The sequence below is a fragment of the Macrobrachium rosenbergii genome, chromosome 8 (genome assembly GCF_040412425.1).
Source record: "Macrobrachium rosenbergii isolate ZJJX-2024 chromosome 8, ASM4041242v1, whole genome shotgun sequence".
NCBI classification, from domain to species: Eukaryota; Metazoa; Arthropoda; class Malacostraca; order Decapoda; family Palaemonidae; genus Macrobrachium; species Macrobrachium rosenbergii.
Genome location: NC_089748.1, coordinates 66,813,580 through 66,839,149, shown reverse-complemented (window position 1 = coordinate 66,839,149; position 25,570 = coordinate 66,813,580). Strand labels below are relative to the sequence as shown.

Here is a 25,570-nt window from a genome sequence, read left to right as displayed (position 1 = left end):
TATTTTCCCCGTCTCTCTGTTCTCTTTTCTTGGTAGCCTCTCCTCCTCCCTACTCCACCCCCCCTCCCCACCCCCAGCCTTGCTCTGCTCGTGCGGGTGGCGCTAGATGGCGTTTTCTCCAGTTCAGGGACTCCTCCATTTGGTTGAGGGATTAAGCTCCCTCCCATACAGTCCCTAGCATCGCTGTGTTGGTGTTGGTGGTTTTGTTTACTCGAGTTCGAGCGTGTTGAACACTCTATCCCACACTTCTTTTCTCCCGTCGGGTTACTTGGTACGGTTATTATACTTGCTTCGGCTTATGTTATGTATATGCGAGCATCTTGCCCACCTTGTTTCTCTGGCGGGAAGTAAAGGAAGGATTTATAATTATAGGGAGGCGGATCCCTCCGGTCTCCGGAGCATTGCCCTTTGTACCATCACTTGTTTAATGTTACTGTTTGAATATACATATTTAGATAAGTCTGTTTATCTACAGGTACACTCCTCATTTATATATATATCGTGAGTCGGTTCTACACCAGGGGTTTCGCGTTATTTTTACTGGCAGCCCTTGCGGTGAGTTCTTGTTGTCTCATTCCTTTCATTCCCGGAGTATTCCGGGGTCTGGAAATCCTACCTTCCACTCTGTGTATTTTAGAGCTTATTGGCCTAGTTTATGATAAAGTTTCTTCTCCACCAGAGTATTCGGTTTGCAGTTGAAATTTCGGCCTTGCCAGCTTTAGTTTGCTTAGGAGTGGTAGGTTCATGCACTTTTCCACTTACAGACTGTTCACTGTGAGGAGCAGGGTGTACCGCCACTACAACAACCCTACGGTCACGTAGTTTGCGGACCGCTGGTTGTGCGGTCCGCCTGGCGATCTGATTGTCTGGCACCCTGATGGTTGTGAGGTTTGCTTGGCGCTCTTATGCGCACAACTGTCCCAGGATGAGTCGGTAAGTGACAGTCTTCCTCCGCTTTCGCTCCTCATATCGTGAATATTGTTTACGTGGTTCCCGGACTGTTTTTCGTTCTTGGCTAATTGCTGGTTTTCTTACAGGCGGGACGAGTCCTCCAGAAGTCTGCCTGGAATCCCTCCGGGCTTGGGTGGCTGGGTTTTGGAAGGAATGTTCCGTCGGGGAAGCCCCTATGTCCTCGGAGCTCGGTTGAGGACCTACTCTACCCGGCACTGGGTGGCAGGCGCGGTGCCTGAAGATCTTGCCACCCCCATCATCCAGCAGATCCGGGATGAGACCCAGCCACCAAGTGGATATCCTCTACGCTGAGGTTTCGGAGGACGTCGCCGCCATTAATCTTAGACCTGGAACCGATGAACACAGAACAGGACCAGGTGGTAAGTAGCGAGGTAGGTGAGGTTGTTGGGGCGGGCCCCTTTTTGACTCCCAGCTTCTTCCATTTCTTCTTTTACAGGTTTTGTGAAGTCTTCCTCCTTGGGTGATAGAGCTCCATCAGCTATCCCCAAGTTGAAGTTGAAGACTTCATGGAAGAGCGAAGGGCTATCAAGTCCTCGTCTTCAAGAAAGCATCCCCCTTCCCCCGTCGAAGGCTAAGGTCTCAGCACCTGTAGCCTCCGGGAGCAAGTCTGGTTCCTCCAGCAAAGGCGCGAGTAAGAGGGCAGCAAAACCAAGCCCTCCTCGCCAGCCTGCCTTTGATGCTTGAGGCCTTTGCGAACCAGCTATTCAAGCGGTTCCACGGAGGATATTGACACAAAATTCACCAAGATCTCCGAAAAGTTGGCCAGTCATGATAACATACTGGCGGGAATGGCTCACCACCCAGCCGAACCCCAGTATGTCATCCCGACACAGTGGACCTCCGCCCGTTCGATGTCGGTAACCCTTGGCGTTTTCGCCCTCGGGCCATCAACATGATGGCAAATTAACTCTTGATGGTCTTGGCACGAGGCGGTTGGAGAATTAGGGTTCTTCCCCCGATCTCTTGCCCCCTACCCAGGCTTCGTAAGGTTAACAGAGGAAGCATGGGTGCGTTCTGACAAGGTTCCTAGGGAGACTGTGATCGTCCCTAGGGACCAAGCTCAGTCAGCTCTCCTGCGCACTCTGGCGGAGTGGCAGGCAGACAACACAAAGTTGACTCCTTTCAAGGGGCAACTTCACCATGTTCGCCCTGGGAGACAACTTACCCACCCCTGTTTGAACAAAATTCGCTCTGGCTACGGCCCGGCGTGCCGATGGTAACCCATTACCTCAGCTAAGGAAACAGACCCCACTTCCCTGGTGTTCCCGGGAAGTGGCGAGTTCTGGATGGATGCTCCGTCCACTTTCACTGTTGGGAAGTTGGACCCCTTTTGCGCTTCTTCACAGTTCAGTGAACAGCTCCCCAAGCTGCGGAATCTTTGCTAAAGGCGGAGTTTGATGCCCGGACTAAGTTAGCCCGGTCCTGAACTCCGTCTGCCTTCTGAAGCCACTGCCGTCTCCTGCTCGGACGAGCCATTTTTCAAGTTTTGGCTAAGTCCCTGCTGGCTGGCTTTCAGCCTGACCTTTCTGAATTCATCATGGCCAGACTGGAATGCAGAAAATTCATCTTTGCCCGATGCCACTATCCGTCCACGAGCCTAACAAGCTCGTGAAAAGCTCGATCTGGGGACCTAACCTCTTCCCTGAAGAGGAGGTCACGAATGTTATGGCTGAGGCTACGGGCCAGCCAGAGTCTGCGTTCTCGCTGGGCATTTCTGCCTGGCGTAAGACCCCAGAATCTGGCGGCCCCCAATCGAGAGGAAAGCAAGCGTTTCAGGAGGCATAAGAGGCCCCACCATCAGGCGGTAGTCAAGCCCGTCCCGGTCTCGGCAGTGGCACAGCCTTCCACCTCAAGGCTCACCCCCAACAATATGTGCTGGTCCAACCAGCTCACCCTCGCCCAGCCATTATGTGGCCTCGCCAGCATACAACCCCACCTATGAGGGCCGTGGTTATTTTCACGGCCTTAACAGGATGCAAAGGGGGAAGAGGCAGGGCCCCTCATAGAGGAAAAAGCCAACACCACCCCAAGAGGAAGACCTGGGCGTGGTAGGGGAACAAACCGCTCCCTCCCACTGAGAGAACACAGGTAGGTGGTCGCCTGTTTTGGTTCAGGGACCAATGGACCTTCAGCCCTTGGGCACACAGCATTGTGTCCAAAGGTCTAGGATGGAGCTGGATCAAGGACCCTCCTCCTCTAACCAGGTTTTACCAGCCACCCTCATCAATCCTACAGGATTACATGGCAGAAGTGCTCAACAAACAAGCAATAAAGAAAGTAAGGCACCTAAAGTTTCAAGGCAGGTTATTCACTGTTCCCAAAAAGACTCCGATCAGCAAAGTGATCCTGGATCTGTCGGCGTCTAAATCTCTACATAAAATGCGACAAATTTGGCATGCTTCACGGTAGCTCAGATGCGGACTCTACTTCGGCGTGGAGCCGTCACCACCTCTATCGATCTTTCAGGCGCTTATTATCACGTCCGACTGCGCGGAACTTCTCTCAGTTCCGCCGGTTTCAGACTTCGGGAATCAAGCCTACGCCTTCAGGGTCATGCCCTTCGGTCTAAACATTGCGCCCAGGGTATTCACCAAGCTGGCGGACACGGTAGTTCAACAACTCCGGTCTCGAGGATATCCCTAGCAGCGTACCTGGGCGATTGGATAATTTGGGCACCAACAGTTCTGGAGTGTCAGAAGGCTACGTCCATGGTCATCAACTTCCTGGAGTCGCTAGGTTTTCAACTGAACAGAGAGAAGTCCCGCCTGACTCCGAGTCCCGGTTTCAGTGGTTGGGTCTCCAGTGGGATCTGTCATCTCACACGTTATCTCTCCCGCCTCCCAAGAGGAAAGAGATAGCATCTCTCACCAGGAAATTTCTCAAAAATCAATCAGCATCCGCCCGATCCCAAGAAAGAGTCCTTGGGTCTCTTCAATTTGCCTCAGTGACGGACCTGCTCTTAAAAAGCGAAGTTAAAGACATAAACAGAGTGTGCGGAGTCGAGCCAATGTCAAGCTCAGAGACAAGGTCTCCTCTATTCCTCGAATCTTAAAATCAAGACTGCGGCCTTGGGCCTCGGTCAGAGGCCTGTCCAAGTCAGTTTCGCTTCAATTTCCCCCTCCGGCACTAGTTGTTCACACAGGCGCTTCCCTAAGCGGCTGGGGGATATTCACCAAAACAAAAAGTACAAGGAGCGTGGTCCACAATGTTTCAGCAGTTCCATATAAACACCCTGGAAGCTATGGCGGTCTTTCTAACTCTGAAGAAAATCCGCCCCCAACGGATTCATATCAGGCTGGTATTGGACAGCGCAGTGGTAGTTCATTGCATCAACAGGCGGCTCCAAATCAGGTCGAGTAAACCAAGTAATGGTTGCTATCTTCTCCCCTGGCGAACAAGCACGGGCTGGCACCTGTCAGCCACCCACCTAGCGAGTCAGTGCGGGCGTGGTGGCGGATTCCTGTCCAGGGCTACTCCGTTGGAGGCGGGTGGTCCCTGGACGTGGAGTCTTTCAAATGGATTTGCCGCGGGTTCGGGTCTCCAAGTGGATCTGTTCGCTTGCGGAGAGCAACTTCAAGCTCCTGTTATGTGGCCCCGAACCTGGACCCTCAGGCGTTACGCCACGGGCCTTAATGACAGTAGATTGGAACAATTGGGAGAAAATTTATCTGTTCCCCCAATAAATTTACTGCTGAAAGTATTACACAAACTCAGGACATTCAAAGGTCAACCAGCCCTAGTAGCCCCCTATTGGCGAAGAGCAATTGGTTCCCTCTTCTTCAGGAACTGGGATTACGGAGTCTTTGGATTCCCAAGCCCATTCTGACTCAGACAGTACAAACCAAGACTGTGTCCAGCTTCCTCAAGAATTCAGAATGCCCTAGTTTTATGGACTTTATAAAATTGCAGCCCAAAAGGAGCAAACATTGACCCTGTCAACACTCTGTTTCTAGAATCAGATAAAGAGATTCTACTCTTAGACAGTATGACTCAGCAGTCAAAAAAGTTAGCCTCCTTCCTAAAAGCATCTGAAGCCAAAATCATGACAGACTAATTTAGGGTTTCCTTCTTTAGGTCACTGTTTGAGAGAGGCCTTGCTCCGGCCACTATTACCACAATCAAGTCAGCCCTGAAGAAAGTATTTCTATCTGACTTTAAAATCGACCTTACAGATTCCTATTTTTCATCTATCCCCCAGAGCATGCGCTCGTCTGAGACCAGTATCACGCCCACATTCAGTTACGTGGTTTCTCAATGGCGTCCTTAAGTTAGCATCAGAGATGGACAACTTTCAATGCTCTTATCAGGATCTGTTAAGGAAGACTTTATTTCTGATTAGCTTGGCTTCAGGTGCTAGAATCTCAGAGCTATCGGCTCTCACTAGAGGTGATAATTTTGTGAACTTCCTCCCGTCTGGAGAGGTCCTCCTTTCCCCTGACCTAGATTCTTAGCTAAAAGAAGACCCACAAGACAGATGGTCTCCTTGGAAGGTGGTGCCCCTTCCACAAGACCAGTCTTTATGTCCAGTATATACACCTAAATCTTACCTTTTAAGAACTCCACAGAGTAAGTTGGGTCCTCTTTTTATCAGGGAGAAAGGTGGTACTCTTTCACTGAATGCTATAAGACAACAGATTCTGTATTTTATTAAACAGGCCAACCCAGATTCAGTTCCTAAGGTTCATGATATTCGAGCAGTTGCTACTTCCATTAATTACTTTCATAATATGGACTTCTCAGAACTATCTAAATACACGGGTTGGAAATCACTTCTAGTGTTTAAACGCCACTATTTAAAATCGCTCGAAGCCCTGAAATTTTCTACAATAGCTGTGGGAAGTGTCATCTCCCCATCTTAATTAATCATATCCTTATCCTTTCCTTTCCCCCCCGCCCGCCTGCCTCATTTACTTCTCTGCTTATCCTCCTGGTTGATCATGCCTCACTGCCTGGCTCCTCATATTGATGTATCTTGTCTCTGTTGATGGAAACTGTAATCTGACATGTTATGATTGTTTTTCTTGTGGGGTACTGGGCAGTTTTTATTTTGCTCCATGTACCCCAGATATGTGTATATGTACTGTATATTTTATTTCCCATTTGATTTTGTCTCTTACGTGTTTAGCTTTAAGTTTACGTGTATAGCTTTAAGATTGTATATGCCATTTATTTTGTGCAAATTTCATATGTCGTTATGCTTTAGTAGTTTTAAGTATTTTTGGGGCCTCTTCCCGTCGTGCGGGGACTTCCCCATGTTTCGTAATATTAAGTTTTTTGATGTGCCTTAGGTTTAGTGTTCTTGCTACATGTAAGAGATTCCCTGATTAAAACTATTTTCGTAATTTATGTTTTTTTCTTACCCCAGATTTCTTGTTTCCTCGTAGTTTGCAGCCTTGGCATGATTCTCTATCACTATTTCACCCGGCTGACACGGGACTGGACTCAGAAAAGGGATTTTGACAAAGGAAAAATCTATTTCTGAGAAGGTCCCGATGTCTGTGACCCTCCCTGACTCACCTATTGCTCCCCCCACTTGCACATGCCAAGTCTGGGGTTAGTGCTAGCCTGGAATGAGGTAGGTGGCGCTGGTGTCGCCGAGCTGGCGGGGTGTTTGGGTGTAGGGGCTGTAACGGCTCACCGCTCTGTTCTGGGGTTTTGATAGGGAGAAATCTTTTGAGTAAGACTCCGTGGTAGTGATCTTTCACTCACCCTTCGTTATACCCGGCGTCTTCCCTGGAGAAGAGCGCTCGATCTGGGGGTAACCCCAGCTTTCCTGAAAGCTCTTTTTCTCTGGTATATCTAGCATATTATACCTAGAAATTCGTGCTACAATGGAATTTCACCGGGTGACACGGGACCTTCCTCAGAAATAGATTTTTCCTTTGTCAAAATCCCATTATTCTCAATACAACTACTGTTCTACTTTTGCATATGGATATCTATCAGTGTGACAACCTAACCAGGGCAATAGTCTCTCTCTCTCTCTCTCTCTCTCTCTCTCTCTCTCTCTCTCTCTCTCTCTCTCTCTCTCTCTATATATATATATATATATATATATATATATATATATATATATATATATATATATATATATATATATTTCATCAACCATGATACAGTACTAATGATATCCTCAATCCTCCACTAAAAACTTCTGCTTTATAGAATTGCAGATGAAGCAATTGTAAACCTGTACCAACATAAACAAACAAATTGAGAAACAGCTAACTGCTGACATCACTTCCTGTAGCTATTTAGCGTTTATCAAGAATTGCGTCAAAGGTGTCCGGTTGTTAACCCCTGCTGATTCCATTGGTGGCTTCTATAAGTATAAATAAAATACACTTTTATTCATCCTTCACGCAATGGAGATCTTAAGGAAGAATACCAGTAAATTAAAACTGCCCATTATAGTCAAGGCTTTATAAAACAAATATCAGGCAGGCGAAAGTGACGTATGGAACTTGCGAAATCATATTTACTGCTTATGCAATCAAGTAATGTGCACATTTTAAACCCAACTTTATTAATTTATGAGAAAAAGTATCGGGATTGTATTTCTTCTAGCAACCAATGGCAATGAAGATGTTAGTAGCAATAAATTAGCCGATATTTAGAGAAAGTAATATCAAATGCAAATGGCGTACAACGACGTTTATATTCTGTAATAGGGTACCAATATGATAATAATACTTGCAATATACTGTAATTCGATATAGCAAGCAAAACAACCTTTATTTAAATCATTATTATAAATATATAGTTGTACCGTTTAATTTTGCAAATGATTACTTTTCGGTAAATATATACAATATATCAGAGTTTGTTTTATAACAGCGTTGGCTTGGACGCTTGAATCCATTATATTGGTGGCTACTGTATTTCAGATACTACTTCTGCATCCATATTTCACCAGTGAACAGGGATACAGAAGTGTCTGAAATATACATGGCTAAAACATGTATACTGTATAGTGTTTTTATGGGCCTTTAAATCTTTCCACACACACACACACACACACATATATATAATTTTTTTTGACTATTACACATGGAGCAGTATACTGTTTTTCACACTCCGTAACAAGATTTTAGATAAAACTAAAGACCATATACTACACTGGAGAACATCAACATACATGAAGAGTCAGATAAATCTTTACAAAATAGATATTCCTAGTTCATATATGCATTCATTACCTTTGTCTTTCATCTTTTGTGGCCTGCCAACACAAACTTACCTTGTCAACCACTGATCTTCATCAGCTTGTTCACCAATAATTTCATTTTCCAGTGTGTTAGTTGTATTGTTCCTTCCAGTAAGGGAACCTTTACTATACTGGGCTAGATCAGTTATTGCACTGATGTCTGGAAACACCCTGTAATAGCAGGAAAATGCAAAAAAAGAAGTCACCCACACTGAAAAATAAAGCAAATGTAACGATCACTTCCAATGACAAGTAAATATCTTGTAAAGCTTTGGTACTTTAATTAGCCTGCTCCCAGGTTTTTTTTTTTACTGTAAGTAAACTCCTCCAACTGCTTTAAACAAATTTTTTAATCTTACAAAAACCAGTCTAGTGGTCCCAGCTTAACACAAAAATCTTCTAGAGCTATGTGTTATCTCTTTTTCCTGCTTAAAGCCCTTCACCAGACCATCCCTTTATGTCCGTTCTGCTCTTACTCTGTCCATTTTGTGCTATGTTAAGAGCTATATAAGGCTCCCTCACCTTTCATTTATAATACTAAACAAAGTTTTGAACATACATTTTAGCTAAATCATGTGTGAACATTACACATATCTTCTATTTAACCCTTTAATCCCGACTGGACGTATTTTACGTCGACAAAAGTTGTCTGTCGGGTGCCAAGTGGACGTAAAATATATCAACTACAAAAAGTTTTTTTAAATATTCGCGGAAAAATACTTATAGGCCTCGTTTGCGAAAAATTTTAAATCACGCGCCTTGAGGGATGCTGGGAGTTCAGATCACGCTGTTGTTTTGTTTACAAGTGTGACCCAGCTGCACATGCATGCAAAATTTCTTTCTTGGATGTAAAAGAAAGCATCAGCTAACTCTGCTGAAAATCTCAGAAATTCTTTAGTCACTTTGTCGTAATTTTTGCACTGTTTTCTATTAGCCTTTGCATAAAGTTATATGTATGAAAATGTGTGCAATTTCATGTAGAATACAACAGAAAATAACTCACGGTAGTAACTTTTATCAATTTTGACATATTTTCATATAAATCACAATAAGTGCCAAAATTTCAACCTTCGGTCAACTTCTGACTCTACCAAAATGGTAGAAAAATGCAATTGTATGCTACAACTTACATTCTAGTAATATTCAATCATTTACCTTCATTTCGCAACAAACGAGAAGTCTCTAGCACAATATTTCGATTTATGGTGAATTTTTGAAAAAACTTTTTCCTTACCTCCACGCACTAACTCTTCTGAATATCTCAGAAATTCGTTAGTCACTTTGTTGTAATTTTTGCACTTTTTTTATTAGCCGTTATTTAAAGTTTTATATATGAAAATGTGCGCAATTTAATGTAGAATACAACAAAAAATAACTCATGGTTGTAGCTTTTATCAATTTTGACATATTTTCACATAAATCAAGTGCCAAAATTTCAACCTTCGGTCAACTTTGACTCGACTGAAATGGTAGAAAAATGCAATTGTAAGCTAAAACTCTTACATTCTAGTAATATTCAATCATTTACCTTCATTTTGCAACAAACAAGAAGTCTCTAGCACAATATTTCGATTTATGGTGAATTTTTGAAAAAAAACTTTTTCCTCACCTCCGCGCACTAACTCTGCTGAAAATCTCAGAAATTCTTTAGTCACTTTGTTATAATTTTTGCACTTTTTTTTATTAGCCGTTACATAAAGTTTTATATATGAAAATGTGTTCAATTTCATGTAGAATACAACAAAAAATAACTCATGGTTGTAGCTTTTATCAATTTTGACATATTTTCATATAAATCAAGAGCCAAAATTTCAACCTTCGGTCAACTTTGACTTAACCGAAATGATCGAAAAATGCAATTGCAAGCTAAAACTCTTACATTCTAGTAATATTCAATCATTTACCTTCATTTTGCAACAAACAAGAAGTCTCTAGCACAATATTTCGATTTATGGTGAATTTTTGAAAAAACCTTTTCCTTACCTCTGCTCACACTAACTCTGCTGAAAATCTCAGAATTTCTTTAGCCACTTTGCCGTAATTTTTGCACCATTTTACATTAGCCATTACATAAAGTTTTATATATGAAAATGTGTGCAATTTCATGTAGAATACAACAAAAAATAACTCATGGTTGTAGCTTTTATCAGTTTTGAAATATTTTCATATAAATCACGATAAGTGCCAAAATTTCAACTCCGGTCAATTTTTGACTTCGACGAAATGGTCGAAAAATGCAATTGTAAGCTAAAACACTTACATTCTAGTAATATTCAATCATTTACCTTCATTTTGCAACAAACGGGAAGTCTCTAGCACAATATTTCAATTTATGGTGAATTTTTGAAAAAAACTTTTTTTACGTCAGTGCATTACGAATTCATGCATCATTTTGTGATAATATTTTCTCTGTGTTGCTTTGATCGTTTTACAATTTGTTATATACCAAAATCATTGCAATTTAGTGTACAATACAACGAAAAAAATAGCTCATTAGCTTTAACCGTTTTGCTCACAGCACAATTTGTACACAATTATATATGAAATTTTTTTTTGAACTGTCATATATTTCAATATTTATATATGATAATATTTTTTTTTATTTCTGATGGTTGCATACTAAACTTCAGGCAATGACAAAAAAAAAGGAGCCAAAAATGAACTCTGAATCTTGAAAACTAAGCGTGCTGTGATTTTTTGAAAAAAACTTTCTTTCCGCTTCGGCGCTAACTCCCAAACCCTGCTGGCATATGGCAGACACTTTTGTAAATAGAGGCTCGGCGTTTAAGGGTTAAGTATTTCTTGCATTACTGTAGCCTATAAAATGTTAAGAATATTTCACCCCTATAAAGTCATAATCTTTATCTTTACTACTGTAATGTTTATCTTTGATTAACTTTACTTATAATATTTAGTTATATTTTCTAGTCATTACCTTGACAACTTATTACAACCCTGTCATACAAGGGATAACACTAAATACCCAATTTCAAATAACACGTCCACAGGTTGCACTGAATGCTTGGGCGAGAACCTTAGTTTTTAACTACCGTTTCCTTTCTTTTAATATCTGTTCAGCCACGTTTAACCTTTTGTGATGCACTTGAGTGCAGTACTTACATATGCAAAGAAGCTTGTGTACCCTATGCAAAGAAGCTTGTGTACCCTACGTAGAAGTAAAATTATGAGTAAAGCCTAATGTAGATACCTACCAGCTCATTCTACCTCGACATTTCTAACTCTTTTGACCTTAAAGTTACACCAAATGGAGACAAACAAAGACCTAGACCTAATGTGAGTTCATGCAGAGAGAGTATGTAACAGACGAGCATGAAACAAACTGATTTCATGTCTAACCACATAATGGGAAAAGATGACATAAAAGCATTTATGATGATGATGGTGCTAAAGGTGAAGACAAGTTTTAGACTTGGTTCGATGTAATGTAAATCTACAAAAAATGACAGATAAAGGCAACTTAACAAAAAGAATAAGTAATTTTACCATGTCAAAACTGGTAACCTTGTTTAAAAAATTTATATACTGTACTCAGTACTTGATAGGCTATACAGTACTTAGATGACAGGCTTGGGTTGGACAACAAATTACTACTTGATTGATCATTTTGTTTATATAGTATTTGCTAAGGGTGTCTCTGGATCTCTGTTAGTGTAGCCTCCTTTGCATTTGCACTATGACCACAACAAACTCTATCCACACAGCCATAATAGGGAAGAGTGAGCATCCTCTGTTGCATCTGGCAGATCAGTCCAAAAAGGCATCTACTGTACTCAGTTCTATCACTCCATTCCCAGATCCACTCACTCGGTCTGGGACATTGGAGCTTTGATAAGAGACTGCCCCAGCTTGAGAGTCTGGAACTGGTCACACATACATCTGGAGACAATGATTCAGATTGTTGTGAAGAGATCAGTGAGGAGCTGGCCAAACTCTCTCCATATTGCCTCGCAAACTGCAGGGTTTAAAGTCCATTCATGGGAGAGTACCTGTCCTTGATGACTTAACATGTCCGCCAGAAAATACAGTCAATCAGGCACAAACTGGGGCATTAGGACAATATTCCTCTCCTGTGTCCTGAGGAGTAAATCCATGGTCCACGGTGTCGGCTACCAAAGTTTCCGACTCTGTGGCCTCGTCTTCTTAAATAAGCCAGATGCTGAGTTGTCCAAGAAGACAGAAATTACTTTGTTGGTTACTGCAGTACAATACTCCTTTGGACAATCACCAACAAAGGCAAGGGAACAGTTCTTGGCTACATAGCACCAACTCATAGACTGGCTGTGCCTCTCTATGCCAGTGTTTATGGCTGTACACATTTATGGAAGAGTATAACGTTACTAACATACTTTTATCATTCTCTCTTACTTTTTAACTAGAAGACAGGATAAAGAGATGGAGAAAAAGAAGTTGGTCTTTAGAGTGTATGCTGCTGCCTGTGCCTGAGCAAAATTTAAAAATATTTTATAAACATTGTCGTATCGGTATTAACTGCCTACCCCATTGCAAAATCAAATTATCGTAACTCAAGCACTACCTGGGGACCTAAGTATTTTAATAGTTTTATCATAAAATGTGCATTTAGTCATGAAAACGATATGACAATACAATAATTAGTGAATATTTCTCAGTGAAAAATACCGAGAATGGGCAAATTTTCCATGAATAATGTGTATATATGTTCCACAGAGAAATCCGCGAAACGGTGAGTCCGCAAATACAGGGGTTTACTGTAGTCAGATACCAACCTGGAACCTCAGAGACAGTGAGGAGCTTTTAAAGGCTCAACCAAAAAGATATGCTGATATCTGTCCGAACACTCTGGAACCAGTTCCTTAAAAACTGAAGGGACAGATTCCAAGTGTTCCTCTTCCTTATCCAAATTCTGTAGAGGCGGCAAAGGAGTAAACGAGTCTTCCTCATCCGAGGCAAAAGTAGCAGCCTTAGAACCAGATGGTCTTGCAAGGCCAGGAGCTAAAATTCTCATAATCCACTCTGGCAGATACCTGAACATTGAAAGGTCTCCCTCAACACCAGGCAGACACAATACAGCAAAAGCATGGGAGCAAGAGCCCTTTTTTCGAGGCAACTTACCCTCTAACACAGGAGAAGCCTGGCGCACCCCAATGAGGCCACTGTGAACATGTTAGTGCATCTTTTAACACCTCACCCATCCTACAATTCAAAGAATCCAAAGGAATCGACGCTAACCGTGGCCTCGATAAATCTCTATGGCCTGCTGTCTCTTGTGGACTCCCTGAAGCCTCATGAAGATTTGCTGACACCTTGTGAGGACTCAATGAGGCCTTGCACAGCCTCGACAAAGACGTATACGGAAGCGTACATGAACTCAATGCCTCCCATGTCCTCAAACACCAAGCAGAACTCCACAGATTCAAGGGCAAATGCAAATGTCTGGCACACTTAGCCTTTACTTCGGAAAGACAGTCCATAAAAGCCACAAAAGCCTCAGGTGTAGATACAGTCGACCCTCATTAAGATGGACTAATAGGGGGGCCAGGGTATCCATCTCAGCTGATATTCCGATTTAAACGGTGATACCTATACAATATACATACAAACACACACACACACACATATATATATATATATATATATATATATATATATATATACAGTGATCCCTCTCCACTTCGCGCTTCAACTTTGCCGACTTCACTGCATCGCGGATTTTTCAGAAATATTCATAGAAAAATTAAAATTGAAAAGTACCGCCATATCAGTAGCCATATCGCGGAAAACAGCGATGTTTCATCATGTTACGTGAAGAAGAGTGGCGAGACTGACGCGCAAGGACTGGAAGCATTATATACCACGGGCACTTGGACAAGGCACGTGATTGGTTCCAGTGCGAGATCGACCAATGAGAGCACAAGTGGATGTAACCCGTGAGCTGATTGGCTGCGCATCATCGTAGCATCACGCAGCTTCTTCCCCTGCTTGATCCCTCCCGTTGCCACTCTTGTGCTGTAGACACTCTCAAGTGTACTGTATCGCACGCATTTTGTGTTGTGTGTTGAGTTAAAAGTTAACTTGTCGTGCCCTACAATGCCTCCTAAACGCCGTGCCCCTGCAAAAGGTTCCTCTAGTGAGCCCAAGAGGAAGAGGAATATGATGAACATTAGTGAAAAGGTCAAACTTTTAGACATGTTAAAGAGGAAAAAAGCTATGTCGCGGTAGCACGCCATTATGGCGTGAATGAATCGACAGTGCGCTATATAAAGCGGAGAAGTTAACATTTAAAAGCAATGAAATAAGCTTCAATAGAGAAGCGAAACGTGTGATAACTGTGCGTAATAAGAGAATAGTGAAAATGGAATCTGCATTAGCCTTGTGGGTTGCTGATTGCAGAAAAAAAATGTGAGTTTAGACAGTAATATGATCAGAACAAAGGCCAAATCTCTCTATGATAAAACTTTTGCCCGGTGGCGACGGAAGGAGATGCTGAAGAAGGCGCTGAAGAAGATCCTGACGACCCTCAACCCAGTATTAGCGGTGCCACGAGTGATTCGGCTGCTCGAAGACCAGACTTTTAGCCAGCAAAGGCTGGTTTGAAAAATTTCAAAAAGGTTTGGCCTCAAAAAGCGTGCCTTTTTGTATGGTGAGGCTGCCTCTGCTGACACCGAAGGTGCTCGTCGATTTCGTGGAGGATGTGTTCCCTAAACTCATCAGTGATGGCGGTTACCTCCTGAGCAAGTCTTTAACATGGACGAGACAGGTCTCTTTTGGAAGAGGATGCCTTCTCGAACATTCCTCTTCAAGGATGAAGTGAAGAGGACAGGCTTCAAGGCCCACAAGGACCATGTCACACTCATCATGTGTGGCAATGCTGCAGGCTTTATGATTAAGCCAGGCCTTATTTATAAGTCCAAAAATCCACGGCCTTAAAAAACAAAAATAAGGCTCTGCTCCCGTGTATTGGATGAATAACTCTAAGGCCTGGATAACAGAAAGCCCTGACCATCGAATGGTTCCTCCATTGCTTCATTCCCCAGGTGAAGCTCTATCTGGCTGAGAAGGGACTCCCCTTTAAGGTCCTTCTCTTGATGGACTGTGCAGGAGGCCATGCAAAGAACTTGGAATATGATGGGGTTCAGATCGAGTTTCTGTCCCCTAACACCACATCTTTAATCCAGCTGATGGATCAAGGTGTTATTCGTGCCTTCAAGGCACTCTACACGCGTTCAACGATGGAGGGCCTCATCGCTGCACTTGATGATGATACCGAAGACTTCAGTGTGAAAAAGCACTGGCGTAACTACAAATATTGCGTCATGCTTGCGTAATATCCAGCAAGCATTGAAGGACATGAAAACCGGGACCATAAATGCTGCCTGGAAGAAATTATGGCCTGACGTGGTTCATGATTGAGGGGAGAGGCTTCACTACTGACGAAATTCATCACTGTGCAGAAGGCGGTGAAGTTGGCTAACATCATCAAGGATGAAAGGATTCATCGACATGGACGGAAGATGGCGTCAACAGTCTTATCGATGCCCACTCCGGACCCACTGACAGATGAAGATCTCGTTGAGATGACGAAGTCAAGGCGAGTGAAGAAGAAAACCAAGAAGAGGAAGATGAAGACATTGAAGAGCATGACCTTACCCTGGAGAACCTGCAACAATTGTGCAACATGGCAGGGCAATGCAACAATTTACAAGAAATCGGCGACAACATGGTTCGAGCTGTCGGTTTAGGAACCGTGTTGACGGGGTTATGTCCTTGTACAAGGGCATTTTACAGCAGAAGAAAAAACAACGACAACAACTACCAATCACCATGTTCTTCACCAAGGTAAAAACCCCAGCTACACCATCAGTGCCTCCGAGTGAACCTGAAGCATCTATGAGTGGAGTGGAAGTCTCTTCACTGCCACCACGAGCTTCTTCGCCTCTTTTGGAAGAAGATGGTGACGATCCAGCGCCGATATCTGACGATGAGGCACTTCCTGAACTGACGTAAAGGCCTCATTATACCTGTGCAGTAACACCATCATCGTCATCAATTAATCATCACATTCATCGAAATGCACAGGTATCTCATCATCGTCATCGTCATTTTCATCGTCGTCATCATCACCTCAAGATATTACGCTACTGTCATTGGTGAGTGTTGAACATGTGTTAACGTCTCGTATGAGAGAGAGTGAGTGAATGTATAATAATTAAGGTTTTATAATTACAGTACAGTAATGTATGTCTCATATGAGAGGGAGAGAGAAAGAGAGAGTGAATGTATGTACAAGGTTTTATAATTATTGTACTGTACAGTACAGTAAATATATTTAAGTAAAATATGGTACTGTAAATAGTATACCTGTACAGTACATTTGTTCACTTTATACTTACCTCGCTTATATAATGTTGCTCATACATGGGCGTTTTATATATATATGCCTCCCTAGGGAGGGGCCAATGCTACTTCGCGGAATTTCACTTATCGCGGGGGGTTCTGGTCCCCATTATCCGCGATAGACGTGGGATCACTGTATATACAAACCCATAAATACTTTATAACAGGTTTCGTTGTATGAAAAACATTTTTGGCAGTTGCTGTTGAGTCCTCAAGGAATTACCTTCCATGGTGACCAAACTAATATCAAAGAATTCTCTTCTAGTTGGTCTTTTTGGCCAGGTATTGTGTTGTAATGATTAACATTATAACGTGATGGAGCATATAATGGACTCAAAGATGAGACGGCACTTTCCCTTATCTTCAGTGAAGCTGAACCCAGTTTTCCCAATGTCAAAGAACCAGCAAGAAAGAGAAGTGACTATTGTGCATGTGCATCCACCCTCTTGTTCACAACTGGGCCAGTAAAGACCAGGGAGCCATTACTCTGTTGTTCAATGCAGGATGATCCCTTGCCCAAATCCCATACTTTATCGTCAGGGAAGTGGGAGGGTTTTGAGTACTCAACAGCAAGTACCAATAATAGGATTTTCCTACATTAAAACCTGTTTTTTGATAGCAAAGTCACTTGTTTTGTCGTCAAGGAGCTTTACAAAGAAATTGACAGGTAATGAAAAAGGCTTAAACTTTACTCAATTTTTAATCTGAACACTTCATTCTTTATTCCAAATACTCTTCAGCTTTTGGTACCAAGGAATAAGAAACTATACACAAACTTACATTTTAGGATGTAGCTCTACAGTGGCTTACCTAAGCATGCTGGGTTTGGATGCAGTACTGTCGCCCTTCTCTAAGCGATAGTTAGCATACTCACTGTCAATAAGACCCCTGGTTTTCTGCTGTAGCACCTAGGGGTTAGGACTAACCATGCCACCTACTGATACAGTGTAGTCAAATTTGTTTGAGCACGTGGCAATAATTTTTTTATATTTTTCTGATGACCACCCTATACATTCGGAGACTTCTTCGAAAGAGACATTTCTGAAGAAGGCCAACGACGAACTTACTTTCCTAATATCATGTGACCTAAGAAAGGAGTGTGGACTTGCCATTTTATGAGAGACACTACAATCATTCTCAGCCTTGTAGGGAGAGTGGTTAGTTTGTGCTAGGGTGTAGGTAAATGGGGCCCTCTGGGATGTTTGCCTTGACTTCTAGGTAAACCTTAAGTGCTTGAACCAGGCATAATGTCTTGTCTACTAAATTGAGTTTTCTTATCAGAATAGATTTCCTTCTCAAAGGATCCTCATTTTTGGCCAGGATGATGGGCCAGGGACAATAAAAATTGATGGTCAGCTGTTTGCGTGACGTATCGTCCCTGTCTAAGAGAGCCCAGTTTAATAATACAAGCTCCTGATGCTAATGCAATCAAGAAGATCGCCTTTTGTAGCATGTGAGTTGTGGTTGTATTGGGTCCGCTGAACTGAGGGATTGATAAAAGTCTAAGCAACTTGTTCAGGGACTAAGTAATTGGAAGCCTTTCGGGAGAGGGCCTTTGTAGAGCAAAAGACTGCAGAGGGGAAGTGACAACTTCTATATTGGAGTCAATTCTGAATCCATAAAGCAAGGGTTCCATTAATGTTGCTTTACATGCCATAACTGTTGTAACTGCGAGACTTTGTCTTCAAAAAGGTATATAATAAAATTAAAAAGTGTTTCTATAGAAATCTCAACTGGGCTCTCAGTATGGACATAATCTAACCATATCTTCCATATGGACTGGTTTTGCCGGATAGATGATGTCTGTAATTTTTGCACTAGGTACCTAGCAATGTTGGGCGAGTAATTTTCATGATAGATATTTAAAAATCCATACGTGAAGGTCTCGGCTCAGAAAGGAGGATATGTAAACGACATTCCCCCCTACTGTCTGGGATAGAACAGCGGACCGTTGTGGAATTGATCTTTTCGCTTGTTGTTGAGGTAATTGGAACCAATGCCTGTTTGGCCAATTTGGGGCTATTAAGTAAGCTGTTCCTCTCAAGGTTAGAAATTTCCTCAAAACCTTCAAAATCTGGGACAATGGAGGAAAATGATATTGCCCTCCCTTTGTTCCAGTCTTTAGGAAGGCATCTCTTGCTGTTGTTTGACTGTCCAGGTTTGGAGGCACATATATTGGGAGTTTGTGATTCTCGTATGTGGCAAACACATCCACTTCTGGTTGTGGTAATATGTTGGCTATTGTTTGAAAAGAGTGAATGTTCAACATTCACTCTGCTAAGGCTGTCATTTTCCTTGACAGAGAGATTGCTATTACAATGAGACCCCCCTGTGAGATGAACTGCAGACAGGTGCCACTTCCTTGCCTGCACCATCCAAAGGATGGCTAGCATTATCATATTGAGAGGAGGTGAACATGATCCCGACCTCTTGATGCAGGACACTGTAGTCATGTTGTCTCTCTCTTCTGGAGGTTTGAGTTTTTTAAGAGAGAAAAAGACAGCCATCAGCTCCAGGATATTGACATAAGAATTCCTCGGAGTAGCTGACCCCTCCCTGCCACCTGATGATCCTCCCATTGTCCTCCCAACCGTCAGCGAGGCATCTGCGTGTATTATCACTTGTACAGGTGGAGGAGTCAGGGTGACCTGATTCGCCAGAGATTCCTTTGGGGTCCAAGGCCAAAGTATCTCCCCAACTTTTTTAATCTTTGGATGAGGTCTGTCTCGCATCTTTTTTCATGCATGCAATAGCCAGAATTTGTTCACATTTTTAGTTGCAATCTAAGTATTGGATCTAGTACTGATGTGAACTGCAGCAGGCCCATCATACGTTCTAATTGCCATCTGGAAACTCTGGGCTGTGCAAGGAACCTTTTGAGGACTTGCCTTATTCTGTTTTGAATATGATGGGGAAGAGGCAAAAGGCCATGACGAGTATCCCAACACTGTCCCAGCCACTGAAGGTGTTTGCTGGGTGTGAGGTGGGATTTTTTCCAATTCATTATAATACCTTTTGACTATACTGTAGTCTGTTGACCATTACTCACAGGTTTTCAAGCACTCTTTCCTTGTGGGCCCCCAGGTCAACCAGTTGTCTAGGTAGGCTATTGGTTGTATTCCTTTTTGCTCGAGTTCTCAAACAAATACCATTGCTAATTTTGTAAAAAATTCTTTAGGCAATGTTTACCCCAAAGGGCATGACTTCAAACGTGTACGTATCTTTCCCTACCTGGAACCTTAGGAAGGGGTGGAAGGGAATGGCAACAGGGACGTGCCAGTATGTATCTTGTCATCGGGAGAGAAAATGTACACTGAGGCATCTCGCCAAGGATTAGCAATATCATCAAGGCTGAGTATTGGAGCCCCTATTATGTTTTGATCGAAAGTTCTGTACTCCGAACTGACCAATTTGTGGTTTCCAGTCACAATTCTACCATTAGATCTTGTTTGGGCAGCATTTGTATCCACACCCACTTTTCAGTTACAGGATGCAGTACCTTTACACTTTGGGGTGCACATGACTGAATTAATTTTCTTTTCGGAAACATGCTTCATGTCCCTTATATATTGCCATTCTGTGGCAAGGACATCTTTGATGTTACTCAATTTCCTTATGGAATTGATCTAATGCCGCAAACTGTGTATCCCTTTTGGGGGAGCTTGCGCAATCTAACTGAACTTCAACAACTGCCTCTTAATCAAGGAGCAGAAGTCTTGGGTAAGTAACTACACCCCTCCGAAAATGTAGTTATTTCAGTCAGAGTTAGGTGGATCCTAGTATCCCTTTTGGGGGAAAGATTCTATTCAGCATTGATAGCTCCATAGGGAATAGAACTCCTTCTGGAAGGTTTCTCCCATGGCTAACTAAAATTTTTCCCTGATCCTTCCGGGTTTAGCAGGGCCATTTCAGCAGCAATGTCCACTTCATATTCTTTAGTAAGAATGTCTACCCCACTGTATAATCTGAAAGGATTTTCTATATTAATAATAAGTTGTGGAACATTTCTTTCAGTTAAAACATTTAGTTAGAATTTAAAAATTTAAAACAATTTTTGCTTTACGAAAATAGCAATCAATGATGAGTAATTGCCAGTTTCTGGCTTTCACACACAAGTCATCAATTCCAAAAGTTTAAAACTAAAACTTTTAACTGGAACTTAATATTAAGCAATTATCCTGCTATTTTCTATGTTTCCATGACCCTCACTTGTGAAATCAGAGAAAAAAGTTGTATTTTTTCGCAGCGCTGGTAAAGACATAAACTGTTTGCTATTGACCAATAGAAAGTAATGGCTCCCTGGTCTTCACTGGCCCGGTTGTGAACAAGAGGGCAGACGTGCAAGCGCAATGGTTACTTCTCTTTCTTGCGGGTTCTTTGACGTTGGAAAAACTGGGTTCAGCTTCGCTGAAGATAAGGGAATGTACTGTCTTATCTTTGAGTCCATTATGTACTCCATCATGTGTTATAATATTAATCATTAGGACACTGTACTTGGCCAAAAATACCAACAGAAATAGAGACAAAACAAGCGGCTATGCTATCAAAAATACTGTATTTCGTTATTTTTATAGAGAGTATGAACAATAAACCAACGTAGAAATGTTTGATTTAAACCCCATAGTAAAAGATGAAAAATGAAGAATAAAACACGATAAAAATTATAGAATTCAGCCACATACATAGATGCCTAGGCTGAGACATGAACGCATAATTGTTAAGTAAAAAGAAGTCGAGTCTCTAAAATGAAGATAATGAAATTTAGATTACAGGTACACAATCTTTTATCCAAATTCTTTGGGGCCAGATGTGTTTCGGTGTTTGGAATTTTTCGGATTCAGAACTGTGGGGTCAGGAGCATAATTAAACATCATTATTGCAGCAAGAACAACTTTTTTCCTTTTTTCATATTTTTCATTTTAGCTATTTATTCACTGTAGTTTATCATTATTTACTTATTAATATACCGTTAAATGAATGTGAGATAATTAATATCATCAATAATAAAATAGTGGGACAATTAAGACCATATGTTCACTAACACATTTTGTTTTCAACAAAAACAATGTAAAATGCAAAAATATACATGATCAAAAACTGTTCTTCAACTTGTAAATTTTAATGATAAGTACGACTATAAAATACATTTCATCATATTGATCTTGGAGAGGGTTGTTCTTTATTGTTGTTACTAAAGTCATCATCAGTTTGCAGTCGTACATTTGAGGATGGTTCAGGAACAAGATTCGCAAGTGATGACGCATCACTACGACAAACTGTGGGATTTTTCATACCACTATATTAAAGTAAAAATTACTGTTTAATTCTTGTTTTCATGAAGTAATTATATAAAACAAATTATTGAATCATTTTTGCCACCAGCAATCAAATAATCACGATCATGGTAACGTTCAAACTTAGTGTTGTTCACACAATTTGTGATGGAAATGTCTATAAATAGAACAGAAGTAGAGGGCTGTCATTGGCTAACAGGTCACCATGGCAACCAGCCAGTCAATCTGGTTTTAGCTATATTCTGTCCCGAGAACGAACATTTTGATCACGTAGAGCCGACGATGACGTAACCATGACATAAGTGTGTGTGTTTTGAATACAATATGTAGTTTTTAACAGTGTATGTATTTTACTGATTACATGAAGAATAGAATGAATTCCTCCTCATTACTTTGAGTGCAAAATTGTTGGATCAGAGATTCTTCAGCAACAAATTTTTTTTTTTTTTTTGCTTCAGAAGATATTTACTAACACTGCGTTGACACACCTTTAAAACAAAATTCATCTCCTTAATATTAAGCTGCAAAGAGAGAACTGGCAATTTCTCTCTCTCTCTCTCTCTCTCTCTCTCTCTCTCTCTCTCTCTCTCTCTCTCTCTCTCTCTCTCTCTCTCTCTCATGTCATTTGCCACATATAAACAGAAGTATTGTTCAGTAAATCAGCTTCTGTCTTCCTAAAGTTTACCTTTGTCATGTCTTTCTTTCATAATAATATACAAAGCATTGTACTGTAGCTACCAGTCAGGCAGCAGATAGTTAAAACTGTTAATGCTCAGTGATTGGCTACGGTACTTCCTACCCTTCCAGACAACAACTAGTAGTAATGACTGTATGTACTGTGTGCACATTAAATCAGTTACAAGTTAAAAGCATTTTAGTTTACTACAGTATAAATACAGAACTGTATATATAAAATAAATATTTACCTTCGGCAAATAAAAAGGAAAATGGTACGCGACGAGCTGAGGAACAGTAACTGTCTTAAATTGGGGACGAACATTATGTATTTTAAATCGGCTGACCCTCTTCGGTGTCCGTCTTATCCAATATCCGGATTAGAGGGGTCCGGTTTAATGAGGTTCGACTGTATACCTATGGCTTTGATAAAATCAGAACCTGGACCATTGGCAACAAAATGGGAGACCTGACATGAACACTTACTACCTGAATACCTATCTACGGACTCAGGACTCTAAGAGATGGCTTCAAGAGCAACAGCAGCACTCGCTACAGATTGCGATCAGTTACCTGGTTTGGATGAATCACTAAAATAACTGTGGGACAGTGGAGTCAAACACGAAGGTCCATACCTTTTCCTCCTACCGTGTCTGTCCTCAAGTAAGCGCAATCTACACTTGTCCACAAAGGACCAAGATGCTGAGGCAGGAGACAAAGGGCACAGTCTTTGAGCATCCTAGGATATTAGTCCCTGTCTGGAAACCCTGGGACTATCCAGCCTATTGGCAGGAGGTGCCAAGGTGACAGGCAAGGCTGCATCCAAGGAGTGGCCAAAGGAATGAGGGGACACTGTCCCTGCCAATGCACTAGCACATTCGATGCAGAAGACTCAAATTTGTTACACAAAAATTCAATTCTAGATTTAAATGAATCAATATCTGACAGCATTAAATCTAACCTACTACCTGAGCTGACTTAGTGGGTGTAGAAGGATTTATATCAACTAAAGAAGAATCTATAGACCTATATCTTCTTGACCAGGTCTTAATTCTAAAGAAGACCTAGATTCAAGACTAGCTGTTTCCTTTACTCTTCAAGTCTGTCCTTCTCTCTTCTAATTCGGAAATTTACCATCTTCTCTACCTCTTTCAAAGACCAATCCTTGCAATGATCACAGTGGTTGTCTGAATCACAATTCACCATGAGTATCGTACTTCAATGAACCTAATCTAGTCATACAACCACTTAGCTTACAAAATCTATCAGATTTTGATAAGGAAGATTGATAAGAATCCATACTGTAAAAAACAAGCCAAAATCCAGACAATCCAATTTGTTAACCAAGAAAAATAAGCCCAAATTTCAAAGCACTTCTACACAACCGGCAGATTTCATCGACAAGAGAAGAATGACAACCAAAACTATTGTTGTCTTACCCACCGCCTCTGAAGAGGGAGCATTCATTAATGACTGTTTCAATTTTAACACTTGTTCAACCCATGGCATTTAGACAAATAAAGCAAATGAAAAGGGGTAAGTTTCACCTCAAAAATTGAGTTTCACGAATTAAAGCAAACACAAGAGAAGAGCAATCATTACCGTAATGTGATTGGATGAAAATAATTGTTAAATACCATAACTGAAATGCTGAATAGCCTCACTGCTAACAAAACACCTGTAACTAAAACTTTAGTCTTGTCCAGCATGGTTTCCTATGCCATGAAGATTTGGAAGATTGCTAACATACAAGGGATGACAATGTGATAATGATGATGATCTCCTGACACTAACATTACTGTCCAAAGGAAAACTATGATAATGATGAATAGCACCTGACACTAACCTCCTTGTTATCCAAAAGAGATAAAAAAAAAAGGTCTACAATCTGTGACTATGTGATTAAGACTCAACAAAATTTTTTTTAACAAACAATAAAACCTTGTTTCCTGATAATTTAAAATAAACTATCTTTTTTCATTACCTGGCCGAGGTTCACTACTCAGAACATTTTTCAACAAACTGACTTCGACTAAGAGACAAGTTTGTGGCAAATGCAAACAGGCACCTGTCTCTGCTTTTCAGAAGGCTTCACAGAAAAAAATAAAGACACCATTTCTTTTGTTGACAATTTAGCAATGCAACTTTTCACAGCACAGCAACTACTGTACTGCCTCGATACTGCCCCTACAGAAGCTGGCAAAAAACTGTATGAGTTCAAAGTATCAGTACCTCTGCAATATTGTCATCCTTCTTCATACATCTTTTATAATAACTGAAAAGTTTTCTCCAAGACAGAGAAAGTAGAAATAATAGTTCAAACCACATGACATAATGACAAAGTTAAATCAATAACATGACCTACTTATATTCATAATGGGCATGACTGAGCAATGTAAAAATGTTGCAAGTAACATGGGCATGAACATACTAAGCTTGGTAATGCAATATAAACCTAATATATACCTTACTGCCAAAAATACTGCACCTTCATTATAAAATTATGGTTATTAAAGACAACTATTTTATGTGGTATGGTATATGAAAATCTTAGTACACTTTCATAAGGCACACCACAAAAATAACAATACCATAATTTTTGCATATTATCTGTTAATAGCCCTATATCTATAATACACATACATAATTTATGGTAGTAAACAATAGAAAGGTCAGCAAATGGTACTATGGAATATTGATTTTGTGTTTGCCTGGCTTTAAATCTCTTGAATCCCTCTCTCTCTCTATGTTAGTACTGATTCCTGATACTGTACTTTTTCACTTTACTGAATGTCATAGGTACAACAACTTTAATTGCACAATGAACTGTAAGTCTACTCATAAGTGACAATACAGGAAAAAAAAATTCATGAATGTTTTTGTAAACAGAAATGAAGCCCTGACACAAAGCTACACAGCATTTAAGCATGTCAGTTGGACTAAGGGATGTCTCACCATTCCCACTTATTTTTTCCACCTTATAGACATTTCTACAATCTTGCCCCTAATTTTACTGTAACACTAGGTC

The 25,570-nt window shown here is 41.2% G+C and overlaps 1 protein-coding gene across 14 annotated transcripts in view; it reads right to left on the bottom strand.

Annotated features, from left to right (window-relative positions):
* The window catches only part of Hsf (Heat shock factor), a 207,815-nt gene that overhangs the window by 73,530 nt on the left and 108,715 nt on the right, over nt 1-25,570 (bottom strand). For 7 of the 14 annotated variants that reach the window (XM_067107883.1, XM_067107889.1, XM_067107885.1 and 4 more), the window contains exon 10: nt 8,213-8,350. The exons of the other annotated variants lie outside the window; for them this stretch is intronic. In XM_067107883.1, coding sequence (XP_066963984.1) covers nt 8,213-8,350 — 138 coding nt within the window. The remainder of the gene's footprint in view (nt 1-8,212; nt 8,351-25,570) is intronic. 14 annotated transcript variants of the gene reach the window in all.